Source organism: Erpetoichthys calabaricus, chromosome 5, assembly GCF_900747795.2.
Source record: "Erpetoichthys calabaricus chromosome 5, fErpCal1.3, whole genome shotgun sequence".
Classification (NCBI taxonomy): Eukaryota; Metazoa; Chordata; class Cladistia; order Polypteriformes; family Polypteridae; genus Erpetoichthys; species Erpetoichthys calabaricus.
In genome coordinates, this window is record NC_041398.2 from 53945711 (window position 1) to 53963563 (window position 17853).

The window sequence follows — 17853 nt, forward strand, 5'->3', positions numbered from 1 at the left end:
GAATTGAAGACAAATCAAACCCCACCCTTGAGAAGGAGAGCATGGCCAAATGAGAATTGCTTAGGGCTTTTTAATAGGGCAAAAACAAACAAAAAAAACCAAAAAACAAAGAAAATTATATAAATAAATAAATGGAGAAGGAAAAGAAATGCTGAAATAATTATTTCTTCTTATTCTAAAATATTATTGATTAGATCCTGCCAAGTTTTGAAAAAAATCTGTACAGATCCTCTAACTGAGAATTTGATTTTTTCCAAATTCAAATAATATAAAACATCGGTTTCCCACTAACTTATCAGAGGAGATTTAGGATTTTTCCAATTTAACAAAATAAGTCTGCGTGCCAAAAGTGTAGTGAATGCAATCACAGTTTGCTTGTCCTTCTCCATTACAAGTCCATCTGGAAGAACACCGAACACAGCTATTAATGGGTTAGGAGGGATTGTGATACCAAGGCTTAAAAATTTTGGTCCAGAATGATGTTAATTTGGTGCAGGCCCAAAACATGTGACCCAGTGAGGCAGGAGCTTGGTTGCAGCGTTCGCAGGTTGGATCTTGCCCTGGAAACATTTTGGACAGTTTTATGCAAGACAGATGAGCTCAATATATAATTTTTAGTTGAATAATTCTATGCTTTGCGCATATGGAGTTCGTGTGAATTCTCTGCAATGCTACCTTCCACTCCTTTTCCGATATATTAATTAAGAGATCTTTTTCCCATTGTCCTCTTGGATCTTTGAAAGGAAGGGACTTTAATAAAATTTTATATAATGCGGAAATGGTGTGTAATTCCTTGAAATTGAGCAATATTTTTTCCAGCATGATGGAGGGTATGAGATGAGGAAAATCGGGCAGTTTCTGTTTAACAAAGTTTCTAATTTGAAGATAGTGAAAGAAATGTGTAGCTGGGAGGTTGAATTTGGAACGTAATTATTCGAAGGATGCAAAGATATTGTCTATATAAAGATCTCTGAGCAATTTAATCCCAAATCTTTTCCAGGTATTAAAAACTGGATATGTTTGCGAGGGTTGAAAGAGGTGGTTCTCCTGCAGGGGTGCCACAGATAAAAGATTTTCCATCTTAAAATGCTTTCTAAATTGGTTCCATGTTCTGAGTGAGTAAAGCACAATTGGGTTATTAGTATATTTGCGATAACTTGCATTTATTGGAGCGCAGAGCAGGGAGTATAAAGAAGTACTACAGGATTTTACTTCTATTGCGGACCAAGCCTGTGTATGTTCATTTATTTGTGTCCAGGTTTTTATGGCTTGTATGTTTGCTGCCCAGTAATAAAACTGAAAATTAGGTAGAGCTATGCCACCTTCTGCCTGAGGTCTCTGTAGGGTCGCTCTTCGGATACGCGAGTGTTTTGAGTTCCAAATAAATGAGGTTATAATTGAATCTAATTGCTTAAAAATGATTTATTGATATATATTGGAATGTTTTGAAATACAAAAAGAAGTTTAGGAAGGATATTCATCTTAACAACGTTAATTCTTCCGGCTAGAGTGAGATGAAGGGTTGACCATCTATGCAAATCTTGCTTAATTTTTTCCATACAGACGGCAAAAATTTGTTGATAAAGAGCTTTATGTTTACTTGTGATATTTACCCCTAGGTATTTAAACTGATCTGCTATGGTAATAGGTAGGGTGTCCAATCTAATATTATATGCTTGTGAATTCACTGGAAAGAGTATACTTTTATTCAGATTATTTCTGAAACCAGATATCTTTTGAAATTCTGTAAGTGCTGTTAAAACTGCAGGCACAGTGTTTTCTGGGTCTGATATATATAAAATCATATCATCTGCATATAGAGAAATTTTCTGTTCCAGTCCTTCTCTGATAATCCCCTTTATCTGATAAGAATTTCGACAGTGGACCACCAGTGGTTCAATGGCAATTGCAAACAGCAGTGGTGACAAGGGGCATCCTTGTCTGGTGCCACGTTCTAGCTTAAAGTAGTCTGAACAAATGTTATTAATACAAACTGAAGCTTCTGGATTGGTATACAGTAGTTTGATCCATGCACAAATATTCGGGCCAAACCCAAATTTCTCCAATGCAGTGAAAAGGTAGTTCCATTCAATCATATCAAATGCCTTTTCTGCATCTAGTGATAATATCATCTCTGGGGTGTTTACTGGTGAATATATTACATTAAACAGGCATCGGAGATTGGAAGGTAAGTGTCGGCCTTTAATAAATCCAGTTTGATCCTGTGATATTACCGAAGGCAGCACTTTCTCCATCCTTCTAGCTATAATTTTTGAGAGAATCTTACCATCATTATTCAGGAGTGAAATTGGTCTGTATGATGCACATTGTAACAAGTCCTTATTTTGTTTAGGAAAGACGGTGATTAATGCTTGACGAAAAGTTTGAGGTAGAATTTGATTGTCTCTAGCTTCTGTAAATGTTGCCAATAAGAGGGGAGCTAGCTGAGTGGAGAATTTCTTATAAAATTCTACAGGGTAGCCATCAGGGCCTGCTGATTTCCCGCTTTGAAGTGACTTTATAGCATCTAGTAATTCTGATAGGGTCAGAGATTTATCCAGTTCCTCAGCACTTAAAGTATCTATTTGTGGTGTCTGTAATGTATCCAGAAATGCATTACATTGTGTGTTGTCTTCTTTGAACTCAGTAGAATATAAGGTTTTATAGTAGTCTCCTTATATATTTTAATTTCTAAAGTTGGTGCAATAAGGATGATAAGTACATTTAATAATTACAAAGTAGTTTAAAGACCATCTAATCCAGCATTCTGGATGAGTTGGCTGCGGTGGGTTGGCGCCCTGCCTGGGATTGGTTCCCTGCCTTGAGCCCTATGTTGGCTGGGATTGGCTCCAGCAGACCCCCGTGACCCTGTGTTCGGATTCAGCGGGTTGGAAAATGGATGGATGGATGGATGAGTTGGACACATCACACAAATTATCTTTTTTTATATTTTTTTACGTAGAATACTAAAACAACAAAGTAATCTCATGCCATTTTAAGAAGAACAACATGTCACACTACTGTAAGGAATGGTTAAAACTGGTTATTAGGAAGAGTCAGCATAAGCATAAGGGTAAAATAAGGTTATGTGGTGCCTACAGTGCTGTGATAAAGTATTTGCACCTTCCTGGTATCCTCTATTTTGTATAGTTGTCACAATGAACAGCTGCAGATTTTTCAGTAAAATTTAAATATTGAATAAGGGATACCAGAGTAAACATATAATAACATTTCTAAATCCCTACTTACTATATCATCCAACATCTGTATTGCCCATGTGAAAAGGTAATTATCCCTTTAGTAACTCCCTCAAACAAATAACTAAAGTTAACTGATAATTAGACTTAGATGAATGGATACAGGCAGACAGCCCTATTGAATCTAAACCTCATCATATATTGACTCTACCATTACAATTAAGCAGTCACTACAAAATTTACAGAATAAACGTATGCCTTGATCAAAAAAAATCCAGAAGACATGAGGAAAAAAAGATGTTGAAACTTACCAACAAGGAAAAGGATTACAAAGCCATTTCTGAGACTCAGGACACTATCTCCCAATAGAGAACATTTGGAACAGTGGTGACTCTTCCCAGGATAGGCCAGCCTGACAAAAAATCCCCCAAGGGGACAGGGACGATTCATGCAAGAAATCATAGAAGACTCAGGGAGAATACTGAAATATAGTAACTGTAGGCCTTGCTAGCCTCAACTAAGGTCAGGGTTCATGACTCCACAATAAGAAAGAAATGGTGTAAAAATGGGGAGCATGGGAGAGCATCAAGGTTTCTAGAAACCTTTGCTGTTTAAGAGTAACATAAGACTTATCTTGAGTTTGCAAAGAAAACACACCAGGATGTTATCCATGCCTTATGGAATGATGTTCTATAGACAAATCTAAAGTAGCACTTTAAGATGATACAGGTCCCACTATTTCAAGCATATAGTTAATCTTATGTTTGACAGTAAGATCATTGTATCTACAATAAAACATGGTAGTAGTGTGATGGAGCGGGGATTCTTTTTGGCCTCATATCCAGAAAGACTTGTCATTATTTAAGGAAATATGAATTATGCACTTTATCAGCATATTCCTAAGGAGTGTGTCCAGTTATCAGCTCATGACCTGTAGGTGAATCATAATTTGGTTATGCATCAGGACAGTGACCCAAAATACAAAAGGAAGCCTATAACTGAATGACTCATAAGAAACAAAATTCAAGTTTTTGAGTGGTCTAGTCAGAGTCTTGACTTGAACCTAATTAAGATGTGGTGGCAGAACCTGAAACAAGTAGTTCATGCTTGCAAACCTTGCAGTATTCCTGATTTAAAGCAGTTCTACAAAGAAAAGTGTGCTAAAAGTCCTTAACAGAGATGTCAAAGACTGCTATGGAACAACTACTTTTTCACAAAGGTTATAGGGGTGTTGAATAATATTGCTCCTTGAATAAAGAAATTAATGAATTTAAAACTGTACTCTGTTCACTCAAGTCATCTATCTAGTATAATATGCAAAAATAGGATGCTAGGAAGGAGAAATAACTTTTTAAAGTACTTATTTGATGTTCACTTTTACACATTGTATAAAAAGAAAGATTAATTTTTACACTTAAGAACAGCATATGGCGCTTCACAGCCTCAGGACCTAGGTCTGAACATTCAGCAGAGATATTGTCAGAGTGGAGTTTACATGCTCTTCCTATGTCTGTATCCATTTTCACCAGATTCCACTTTCTGCCCACATTCCCAAGAAGTGAATATACGTGTATTCTAATATTTTAGTAACATACAACAAGTAAAGCATATTTATATATATCTATATTTATAAAATCCAACGTCTGCCTGTCTGCTTTTCACGAGAGAACTAATTCATCAGTTTTTTTTCTATAATTTACTTGACCATTCCGATTGATTTTGCGACCTCTCTCATCACGCTAAGTATCATAGATTACTTGCGGTACAGATTTATTTGCGTGAATCTGAGTGAGATGCAGCAGGCCGAGGAGAGGGGGATGGGCCCCTCCTCACTCAGACGCCAGCCTCTGGGCGTATACCTTATGTCCGCTTAGCTAGAGAACGAGAGAACTACTTAATGGATTTAGATCGGGCTTGTTTCTATAATTTGTTTGAACATTCTGGTTGATTTTGCAACTTCTCTCATCATGCTAAGAATCATAGATTGCTTGCAGGAGTGATATATTCACGCTAATACGAGACAGAGGCTGCGGGCCGAGAGGAGGGGGATGCGTGATGTCAGGAGTAGGGAGCTGAGCAGGCCCCTCCTCACTGCTCTGTTTCACTTATACGCGGGCAAAGCCACAGGGGACAGCTAGTGTGTGTATATATATATATATATATATATATACACACACACACACACACACACAGGTAAAATTCCGTTATAGCGAACTCTCAGGGACCTAAAAAATTTTACGTTGTAATGAGATTCTGTATTTGTTACTATAGTGCTTTCTTTAACTTGTATCCAGGAGTTTGCAATCATTTCAATAGCTTCTTTCAAGTTACTTTTAATCTCCTCCTGCCTTCAAGTTATGCTGACGGGAATTTTTCTCAGCATTTCCTTGCGATAATACACTTTCAGGGTGCGAATGATGCCCAAATCCAATGGCTGAAGCGCTGCCATGCAATTGGGTGAGAGGTATTCAAAGTGAAAATTATCTGAATGTGGAAGCATGTTGTGGGCAGCACAGTTATCAGTCAGGAGCCGAATCATTATTTCTTCTTCATATTGTGAGGTTTCTGAACTCTTCTGAAAGCAACAATCTGTTAGTAAACTACTACAGGTATTAACTTTACCAGACATGATAATAGTAAGGCCTCCATCCAAATAAACAATACCTACTATGCTGTATATTATAATAAGGTTTTTAACCAATAACTAAAATAGTTGTTTTGTTTTTTTTTTTTTTTATCCATCATCTTTCATGGAAAATTATTAACACTGACAGGGCAACCTATCAGATAACCATTGCCATACACAATACTAGGCTTTCATAGATGATTTTTTTTTTTTTTTTTTTACATTAAATGTTTGAAAACATGGAAGTGCCAAGTGAAAGATGAACTATTTACCCAGAATAAAAATCAGATTTGATTGTTTACATTTATACTAATGGAGACAGAGTGATGCATATGTTAGCACTGCTGCCTTACGGTCTTCGGTTCAAATTCTGGTCTGGTCATGTCCCATACAAGGTATAAACTTTCTCTCTGTGTCTGCATGTTTTGTTTTCCTCCGAGTACTCAGGCTTTCTTTCCACTGTTTCAGAGATGCGTCTTCTATAGGCCTACTGTTTGCAGCTCTAAATTGCCAAGCACAGGCGATTATGTCAGGATTACAATTATAGCATGCTGTGTTGGAGTTGATTCCCACTTTACACCTAATTCTGCCACAGTGAGCTACAGGGCCTTTTTAATTCTGGGCTGGAATGAACATGCTTAAGAGATAGATGGATGGTATGGGCAGTCATCAAATCTATCTTGGCATATGCTCAGATTAGCTGGTGTTGTGTAAAAATGGCAGGAAGCTGGCAAATGCAAAGTCCATCACAGATAAGGCTAATAGCTAAAACTACTAGCTAATTAAGGTGCCTATGAATGAAACAGTCATTAAGGAACAATCCCAATTGTTTTCACACAGCCCATTACATTATTCTGTGACCACAGAGTCTTAGGATTGCAATGATTGTAAAGATAATACTTCCAAGAGAACGATACTTCTGAGGCATATGCATTAAATTTCTAGTTCAAAGGGAAGAGAAACAACAAGAAGCCCAAATACTATTATTTATCTTCTGACAAGACAAGTGAGAATGATGATATAACTATAAGTGACTATCTGCCATATCCAACATTATGGTGTATCAAGAGAAACAATATTGGTACCATATAATACAAATAAAAATAAATAATATAAGCAACTTGCATTATTAATAGTGAAATAATCTGTAGCTCTTTATTCTTTTGGGGCAAATTGTTCAGAATATATGGTGACCAACCTATGAGCCATACTTTCAGCCCCCGATGACAGTTGACATCACTCTTAAACAGTACTTCATTTTTTGTTTTTTAGTGCCTATGGTGATGTACATTTGAGTGCTACCACTGTTATCATTTGGAATGTCATTTATTTCTCATTCATTCAATATGAATTCTTGAAGAGAGTTTTAGGAGAAACACAGGTATACTGTTGATTAACTGCTCAAAGATTTGCTCTAACTTTAATTGTGAAAAATAAATGGCAATAGAAAATGATTACACCAATATTCCACTACTTTAAATACAATGTAACTTCAGAATGCCCTCTCTGCCAGTTTTTTTAATAAGGTGAGAAGTCAGTAATATGTCTCAACTTAGCGAATATGGGTTAAAAATATGTACAGTTTCTCTCATTGGTAGCTACCACTTGAGAGACATTCACAAAAAAAGTCCCAAGGTGAATCTTGTATTTCCAGTATGTCCCACAGCATATGAATGCTGCATTAAGCTCAAAGAAGCTAACGATTATCAATTATAACATGAAATACAAACTAGTGACCCAAAACTATTGGTTTTTTTATAAATGTTATTCATTACCACAGTTACAGAAGGAACACACAGTGTCTAATCTGCTTGATAAAATAAGTTAATATGAGCTTCACGGCCATCAGGAATGGAAACAAGACCCATTCTTCACAGCTGTATGCTATTAATAATGGTTTGTGAGCTTAAGTATGGTTTGTGTTTAAAAGAATCTCAATGAAGTGAAAATATCAATGTTCAACACAAAGGTCTTGCCATGCCTCTGAAAAACTAGATGCATGTGCCATCTGAACAACGATGTCTGTCAAATGTGTTTCTGTTCTCAGGGTTTGCTAGGCAATCGTGTACAAATTCATATTCTTTTGAAATTTTCTTTCAATAGTATTGATCTTTTGTATGGGTAGTAGTGCTGGGCGGTATACCGGTTCATACCGAAAACCGTTTTTTATTTTTTTTATGATATGGATTTTTCTTATACCGCAACACCGGTTTAAATTGCCTAAACGACGTTCGGAACGTGGCGCAGCAGGAAACTGTTCACGTGGGGACCTTTTTCACTGCTACACCGCTAAACACAGATTTGTTGCACTAGGGCTCTTTTTCACTGCTACACCACCAAATAGTGGGCGGTAGCATAGGTATGCCGCGCGGTGAAAATGGACAGAGAGTATTCTGAAACTGAAGCTGACGATAAAGTTAAACATAATGACACAGAAGAAGTTTTGCCGAAAAAAAAGGAATCACGTCCGTTTCCTGGAGATACTTTGGTTTTAAAAGGTCAGATGTGTAAATACTGTTTCTATACTACTGGATAACACTGCAAGCCAAGTTGTACTTGTTTTTGTACTTGCAAGTGTATGTTTTACTTGTATTGATCCTGCGATGTGCTGGCGACTCGTTCAGAAATGGGCGCAACTCTGAATTGATGACATAACTAAACATGTATAACGAAGATATTTTTAAAGTTCTGAACACTCCGTCGGCTAAGTTAATAACTAGTTTTAATTTCACAAAGACGTTTATCTGTGCGGTGATTGCTGCAGGCGCCTGCTGTTAGTGCGGAGGAAGTCAGTTTAAGAAGTGTAGTGATTAACGACTGGGTCGGGGAACACTTAACACAAAGTATTTGATGTGCTGCATTAACTTGTGACGGGGTTTGAGAAAATCTAGTAAATTAAACATTGATTTTAGGATGAAGTTTAGTTTACAACATTCTACTTTAATTATAAAATAAACTATGAGAATAAAGTGGAAATGTCGACTTTAATCTTGACATAGTCAACATGTCGAATTTATTCTCGACATATAGTTTGTTTTTTTCTTCCGTGTCCATATTTTTTGTTCTTCACAGTGGCCCTAATGCGTTTCCATAGGGCTATACCACAAACAGCATTATAAATGCAAGTTGCAGTTTTTATTATTATGTATGTAGCTTAGCTTGAAAAAAGGTCCATATTAATGCAGTTTGCAGTTGGTAAGATGTCATCACCAAGTTGCACTTGTTTTATTTTATTTTAATTTGGTGAATACTATGTAATGCACCTGGGCTTGAAGCCTTGAAGTAATGGTGCAGCTATCAGTAATACTATTATGTATTTTATTGTTGTTATTTATTAGTTTAAATATTATGCATAATGATGGTAAAATTGTTTAAAATGTCACTTAAACGTGTCAGTGGACAGAGATTGTAAAAAATATTTACTATTTATTCCTTTTCTAAGACGTGTTCAGTGCAATCCAACTTTTGACAAACACCTCTGGATATTTTACTAAGTCTAAATGCCTCTTTGGATGGTTGAAAATATGTTGTCAAAATCATAGTTTAAGCTTTTGCAAAATTTGTTCAATTAAAGGTTCTATATTTTGACTGCATCTGTCATGCAATGTGATTCCTTCTCTTTAGTGCCACCCCCTTAAAAACTATCACTTTATGGGGCCATGCAAACCTGGATTAATACTTGTGTGCACATTAAAATGTCTTTTTGTACAATGTACAATTCCCATAACAGTCTAATAAGTTATTCTTAGCCAGTCTACTGCAGTAATTGCAGTGGAAAATGTGGTTAACATCCACTCGTGCATGGGGAAAAAAATACCGTCTAATACTGTGAAACCGCCAGAATTTAGAAAAATACCATGATATATAATTTTGGTCATACCGCCCACCTCTAATGGGTAGTATATTTTATTTGAAATGAAATGTACATATTATTTCTTTTTGTAAGAATCACATAAATGTTTGACCAATAAAGAAATGCATTGTGCTTGCCTTATCTTGCAAAGTGTATTAAATAAAGAGACTCACCGTGCGAAAATCTGGCTCAAATTTATATGCACCTCCACCAGTGGCACATAAGGTAGTGTGCAGGCTTGAAAAGTGCTTGTCTCTTCCCATCTGAAGAAAGACAGACATATCCTGAGTAGGGAATCGAATAAAATGCAAGTTGCCTTTGCGCCCGCACAAAGTCAAGTCCTTGAGCTCTAAATGTACATCTCGAATTCCTGTGGAGCCATAGGCAACGTTGGATGTGAGATATCGTCGAATGCTTTTTAAATTCTCTACTTCTTCTTGTTCTTCTTCAGCAGTAATGTCTTTTGGTTCAAAATAAACAAGCTTAACCAAGGTCCCTCCAATATCCATCCCAAACCATGGAAAAGCTAATAGAAAACAAAAAGCAGAAAACACAACGGTACTGGTTAGATAAGCAAATCTTTCAAAGTATGTCACCTATTTTGTAAAAGCCCAACTCTCTCTGTCTGTCTTTAATGTACCAATAACGCAGATTAAATTCTAACAAGTGGCATGGTGTTTTAGCTGGAAAAAAAGTGAAGTCCAAATTAGGGTCATGATGCTGTAAGGCTGTATCATTGAGTAAAAGGCAAGGGCCACCCTTAGTTGGTTCACAAATCAATCATAGGTCATATACCCAAACCCAATTTAAAGTGTTGGAATAATATGAAGCTATTTGGGCAATATACAATAAATGCATATATTTTCTGGCAGCTTTTGTTCTTCCATGTTCCCTACTAGTCAAAAATATTAAAAAACAAAATCTGGAATGTACACAGTTGCATAATTATTAATAACACTGATTTGAACAGGACCAAGTAATCAACAGAACTGCTGTTTGAAGTACTGTACAATATTTACTCCAGAATATCCCAATACATGGGAAACATAAAACTTTAAAATCACTGACATTGGTTATTCCTACATTCATTGTTTAGAAATTAACCGGGGACACTACTTTTTCATACATTTACTCTGTTTACAGAGTTTTAAAATCCAAATTACATTTTGTGTTTTCATTTTACATTTTAAAGTATATTTACAGAAAACAAGAGTGACAATCATTGATAGTTTTGCCTAATTCTGGGGTTTTAATACCTTGTTAATTTTAGGGAAAAGAATAATTTTGTTAATTAAAATAATGTCTTTCTGAAATATACAAGCCATAATCATCCAGTTTCAAAGCATAACTTTGAACATTACAGAGTTATAGATAGATAGATAGATAGATAGATAGATAGATAGATAGATAGATAGATAGATAGATAGATAGATAGATAGATAGATAGATAGATAGATAGATAGATAGATAGATAGATAGATAGACTTTATTAATCCCAAGGGGAAATTCACATACTCCAGTAGCAGCATACTGATACAAAAAACAATATTAAATTAAAGAGTAATAAAAATGCAGGTAAAAACAGACAATAACTTTGAATAATGTTAACGTTTACGCATAGTCGTATAGTTTGGGGGAGGAACGATCTTCTCAGTCTGTCAGTGGAGCGGGACAGTGACAGCAGTCTGTTGCTGAAGCTGCTCTATGTTTGGAGATGACACTGTTTAGTGGATGCAGTGGATGTTCCATAATTGATAGGAGCCTGCTGAGCGCCCATTGCTCTGCCACAGATGTCAAGCTGTCCAGCTCCATGCCAACAATAAAGCCTGCCTTCCTCACCAGTTTGTCCAGGCGTGAGGCGTCCTTCTTCTTAATGCTGCCTCTCTAGCACACCACCGCGTAGAAGAGGGCGCTCGCCACAACCGTCTGATAGAACATCTGCAGTATCTTATTGCAGATGTTGAAGGACGCCAGCCTTCAGAACCAGTGTCAGCAGCGTTGAGCACAGAAAGCACTTCTGGAGAAGACACAAGTCTATTAAAGGGCACACATGCTCATGCCAGAACAATTTACAGACTCCAGTCAACCTAAAGTGCATGTCATTAGGAATATGTGGAATAACATGGAGTACCTACAGAAAATCCAAAAGTGATCCATCAGAAAATTTCAGCTTGGCCTTTACAGCAGTGAGGTAGAGGAACCACATATACACACCAATAAGGTAACCTAGCATATCACATAACAATCTCAAAGCTTATTAAACAAAGTCTTATTGAGAGCCGGTGCCAAATCCAGGTGCAAGGGAGCAACCAAGCCTGCATAGCGTGCCAATACATTGCTGTGTTCACTCACATACTTTAGCAAGATTGATTTAAATTCACTAAACAACCCAGCATGCCTGTCTTTATGACATTAAAAGAAAACCATTGTACCCTGGGAAAAATCCCATGTAGCACATAGACAGTAATCAGGCATGAGATTCATACCCAGGACAATGGATCCTTGAGGCAGAAGCACTAACCACTGTTCCATGATGCTCCACACCAGTAAGTAAGGTGCAAATTAAATATTTCTTTAAAAAATTGTATTTATTATGGTTAGAAATCTAAAATTCTCAATTCTGTTTAAATCAAATGATGCACAAATAGTGCATATTTATATTTGTGATTTGATTTGATTTTTTTTTTTTTTTAATTATAAGAACTGAATAAGGAAAATATTTTTTAAAAAAAAATCTTAAGGGTATTACAATTTAATGTGAACCATATCAAAGCAAAGCTCTGAAAATAAATATGAAAAAAAACATTTTAATATAAACATCTGTATAGTTAAGAAACATTTTACTTATAATTTCACATGATTTTTACCTTTGTAAAAAAAAAAAATTCTGACAGTTTTTATGATTCATAATAAACACATGGGGATTAAACACTGCATGAAACAATGAAAAAATTTTAAAGCAAGTCAGACACATGTGGTCTAAACATTGCTCAAGCTGGCAGCGGCGTATCAGCCTTGTTTCAGTGCTTGATGGTTGTACCTCACTAGTGTTTATGTGGCACATAAGCTACAGTGGAAACAAATCAGGCACCTCTAGTGTGCTACTACATATTTACTGAATCTTTTGTTAAAGTTGTAGGTCATTTGTGTTCCTGTGATTCTGTAGCTTGTAAAATGCTTTGTGCAACTTCCTCAATAATTGGCGGACAGCTGAGAAGTTAAGTCCAGTGCTGGACAGGTCAACATGTATATATGAATGAGTAAAAGCATGATTTAGGACATCAGAACAATTTATTGTCAAACAAGCAAGTGACTAGCGAAAAATGTATCCATTCATTCAGTTTCTGTACCTGCTCTGTCAAAGTAGAGTCACGATGCCAGAAGCCTGTATGCAACATTGTGTTAAAGGCATGAGCCACCCTGGTTGATGCACACATCCAAAATTGAGCACACCCCCACACCCAATTTACACTTGGCAGAAAACTACTTAATAATGTACAGTGTCACCAATTCCGGCACTCCCTTATTCAAATCACTATTAAAGCACACAAAAATCATTTTAAACTTGGTTATTTTTATACGAAACAAATAAATGGCAATATTTTGATATGATCGCCATGTCGCTAGCCTTTTTGCCTTGAACATATATGTATATGATACTGGCATATTGTCTGCTGTTTCACTGAACGCTACTTCTCCTTTTTTAATTAACTACATTGTTATCATGCATCTAAACTCTTGGTGATACACACAACTGCGCAAGGTGAATGGACCATTTTTTTATCCCGCTTATAGTCAAAGAAAAAAAAAACGTATGAAAGATTAAGACTGATTTTTTTAAGACCGTACGTATACCGTTAAGTCTTGCATACTCTTTAAGACCAGAACGGTTTCATTGGGCTCGGAAATCTGCAGCAAAGGTTTATTTAAGACTAAAGCTGCCATTTTGCTTGCTGTCAGTCGTTAAGCCAGGCAGGGTCTGTCTTTCCCTGCATAATTTATGAATCTGATTTCTAGTTTCATGTACTATCGTCAATTAATCGCGGTAGCCGTACAGCAGTTAGCCTGCACACCTTGGTTACCAAGTACACGACTGACAAAACCAGAATATGGAGCTCTCTAGCTCTTCGATCACGTCTCTCCCTTCCTCGTTCATTTATATAATGACAGCTAACTGTAGTCCTATTGTTGTTCGCATCAGCTCGAGTGACAATCATCAAATGAACTAATAAATAAAAATAACGCCAATAACAACGGCATCACCAAAAATAAAATAATACACTAATGTAATAACAGAACTTCCTTTTTAATAGACATGTATTTGTCACCTACGCGGCCTGTTCTTCTTCAGCGAGTCAATCCTTTGCCTGGTTCTTGAGTGGGAAGCCAGGCGCTCTCGCGGCACGCCTCCTCCGCTCGACTCCGCGACGGCATCTTCGCGGCCACCGCCTGAAAGCTCTTTTTCCTCCGGTGGTTTTTCCGGTGCGTCCTCCTCTTTTTCTGCCTTGCCGTCATTAAAATAATAGCCGTTCACCTCCATAGGCAGTTAAAACGCGCGATGGAGTAAGGGGGGGATGATCGGAAGTAAACCGCGACCTTCCCACAGCTTGGGCGTAAAGGTTTACCGTTTGTTTACTAGTGGTAAGAATTACACCAAAAAAAAAAAAAAAAAAAAGCCCAGCCTACTTCAGCAAAGGAAAAGAAAGAAGGGAGAGGGCGGAGAAACTACAAACGTAGCCATTCACCAAGTAGGGTAGGCGTGAGAGAATCCACCCGCACATGTGAATGGATATTGTGCTGTCAATCTTAACCTCACGCTAAGACTAAGACAGAATCGCTCGGGGCGCATAGAGCTACAGGAAGGAGAAGACGCACGGTTTTACTTAAAGTCATGTTATTAGGATCGGATTTCCGGCAACATTCAAATAAAGGTTATACACCGTGAACGTATTTATAAAAACCATTCATCCATCAATTTCCTAAGCCCGCTTATCAATGGCGGAGTCGCAGAGCAGCTGGAGCCTATTAGATTTTCACTATAATAACTACTTCATTATTCCGGTGTACTGTATCTTCGTAATAATGAGCATCAATTTCGTTGACGTAAAGAAAACTAGGGATATTTAATCAGTTGTACAGTGCGAAAATGTAAGATATTTAGTAAAAAGATAGTATTTAAAGAATGAAAGAATGTTACTGAAAGGTTTTTTTTAAAAAAGTAAAAAAAAAAAATTGTATATAAAGAGAGGCGAAAAGATAATCGTAACCAGTTTCGGTAAAGCTGAAAAATGTGCGATCTAAAAAAAATTAAAGGAACTTAAATGCCGGTTAAAAAAGTAATGTATTTTGCAAACCCATAGAGGAATCTGGAGTAATATTAGAATTACCGAGTCAGTAGTATCAGTGGGAAGCCCAGATGCCTCAACAGTTCAGCATGCAGTGTTTTATTCACACACAAAATTGCTGCCAGTATGGGGTTTGCATGATCTTCCAGAGCATATGGATTTTTCTTGAAGTTACCCTCCCACGACTTTAAAGTATTCACAACTAGTTTGCCAAACAAGAGGATAGTTAAGTTGCCTTCTGGATGCTTTTCAAAAGTTATCAAGGTTTCAGTAACAAATACATGACTCCAGACCTTAAGTTAATTGGTGCCCAGTGTAGGGTAGATGCCTATTTAAAGCCCAGCTCCTGCAACAGTAAATGAATGCTTAATTTGAAGAGCTTAAAAGGGTGCACTTTTTCATATATGGTTTGGAATAGCTTCAGATTCTGCCCTTTTTAAGGCAAATTATTTCTAGCTACATCAATGTTTTAATGTATAGTTTTTAAATAAATTTCTCCATTAATTTGGAAAAATTCTGTACACGCCTTGATTACTGATAGCAAAAGCTGACAGCAAAAAGAAAACAGAAAAAAATAATAACCATGTTTGGGATTTTTGACCCATTAGATTCAACTCAGGATTGCATCCTAACAAGCAGGACTTTATCCCAGGTGCTCTGGATGCAAAGCAGGAACTAATCCTGAATGTAATTCTAGTTTACTGCAGGGAAAATTACTCAGTCCTACTCATACAGGGCCAATTTAGAATCAGCATTCAGCGTTACATGTTTACCTTTGGGATGTTCGAGGAAACCTAAAAACCTCTGGGGAAAGTGGTGTTAATGGGAGTGGAAATGGATATGCTGTTGTTGTGCCTTCTTGGCCAAGATTGTAGAACTGAAGGTCAAGGAGGTACAAGAAGAAGCTAGGCACTTTTGACTGTCTCAGTGATCAAGCAAATTGATGTGCAGTGGGGCATGGTCAGGACAGATTTTTCTGAGGTCAGTAGTTATCTCTCTTGTTTTGGCTATATTAAGGGATAGATTATTTTTGTACTTATTGCACCAGATAGCAAGCTATTCTATCTCCGCTCTGTGCAATGACTCATCATTGTTGCTTATGAGGCCCATCAATATTGTGTCATTAGCAACTTTGATGATGGGGTTTGAGCTGAATTTGGCAGTTCAGTCATTAGTCAGGAGTATGAACCTCAGTGATAACAGCACACATCCCTGAAATTTCCAAATGCTCAGTGTAAAGGTGCTGAAGATGGTAGTACCAATCCAATGTGAATTATGTGCTATGTCAGCAAGTCTAGACTCCAGCTGCAGAGAGGTGCTAATGCTCAGTTCACTAAGTTTCAACTTCTGCGCGATGATTGTGTTTAATGCCAAGCTAAAGTTATTTAAAAGTATTGTTATATAGATGTTAATCTTTTCTAGATGAGAAAGGGAGAGATGAAGAGCAAAGAATATACTGTAACATCTTCGGTCGACCAGTTAAGATGGTTTACAAATTGGACTGGGTCCAGAGAATTTTGGGGATTTGCTTTAGTGTGTCTCATGACAAACCTCTCAAAATAATTATGGTAACTGTTGTAAGTAGCATTAGGCAGTAATCCTATAGTCCCATCATGGCCCAAGGGTAATGTTATAGCCACTTGGATCATAGTAGTGGCTTTGAAGCACATGGGGACAACTGACATACTTCAGGAAATGTTGAGGATGTCTGTGAGAATTTCACTCAGGTAGCCCACGCATTTCCTGAGCACATGACAAGGTGTATTGTCCCGTCCATCAGCCTTGCGTGAACTGAATCTATATAAGATACCCTTCATTTTGGTTGTGGACAGAAAGAGTATGTGGTCATGGATAGGAGGGATGGTTTTTCTTGCAGGCTTGTTATTCTGTGTATCAAAGCATCTCGGTGCTCGTTACAATATTATTCTTAATGTTGTTGTGAAGTGTCAACAATTACATGCAGTTACCTTGTTACATTTTCCTGTTTCTTCTTTTTCACCTACTACTTTGATTATTATTATTATCTTTGTAATGAACCCTTACATTCATATCAGAAAACTACAAAATGTCATCATGAGCGTGATATTCCTCATTCATAAACATGGCCTCCAACTCCTTGCTGGGAGTGGGAATAGGATGCATCATGATACTTGTCATCTCCTACTCTGAGGTAGAACAAACTTTTATCCTGGTCAGATATTTAGTTCAATTCCTAGGCATAATTATGAGAGACTTGATAAATAGCAAAAGTTGATGACAAAAAATTGAGAAAAAAGACTGTGTGAATGGTTAGTTATGTCAAGGTATGGCAGTGTCATGGCAGCTTTTCTGTTCCACACCACTGCTTGAGCCTGTATAGCTATAAAAACAATACGGAAAAACAGTAAGTTCTATTGCAAACAAAAATGGCACATATTAGATGATTGTGTATATGAAAACCAAAAGGAAATAACATCTTGAGAGAACCACTGCATAGGAGATGTGGAAAAATCTCATTGCACTTGGTCTAAGGATGTTGACACAGACCTCCTGCGTGACTCTGAAATTGAGCAGGCAAACCACAGTTGTTCTGTAAATCTGAGGGTGTCTTAGGGAGGAAAGTGGGAGGACTGGTCCAGTATTCCCTTTCTAAGCAAGGCAAAGCAAATAAATCTGTATCAAAAGATACAGTACAACAGAGCAAGAGTTCCCGTGCAGAATGTAGGTAGAACACAGATGAAGGTGGACAGGTGAAAAACTAAAAAGGTTATATTTGACCAGGATTTCCATGACAGATGGATAAATAAAGAACAAAGATGTTAACTGAATCATCTGTCTATCTATCTATCTATC

At 37.1% G+C, this 17853-nt stretch overlaps 1 protein-coding gene across 2 annotated transcripts in view; it reads right to left on the reverse strand.

The window, feature by feature from the left end:
* pank2 (pantothenate kinase 2) overlaps positions 1-14357 on the reverse strand; it is a 30151-nt gene extending 15794 nt beyond the window's left edge. Inside the window, exons 1-2 of one of the 2 annotated variants that reach the window (XM_028801546.2) lie at positions 14009-14357; positions 9850-10202 (exon numbers count right to left, since the gene is read on the reverse strand). In XM_028801546.2, coding sequence (XP_028657379.1) covers positions 9850-10202; positions 14009-14216 — 561 coding nt within the window. In that variant the 5' untranslated portion in view covers positions 14217-14357. Of the gene's footprint in view, positions 1-9849; positions 10203-14004 lie in introns of both variants that reach the window. The other variant, XM_028801547.2, reaches the window with a different exon arrangement.
* Positions 14358-17853: the final 3496 nt, after the last annotated feature.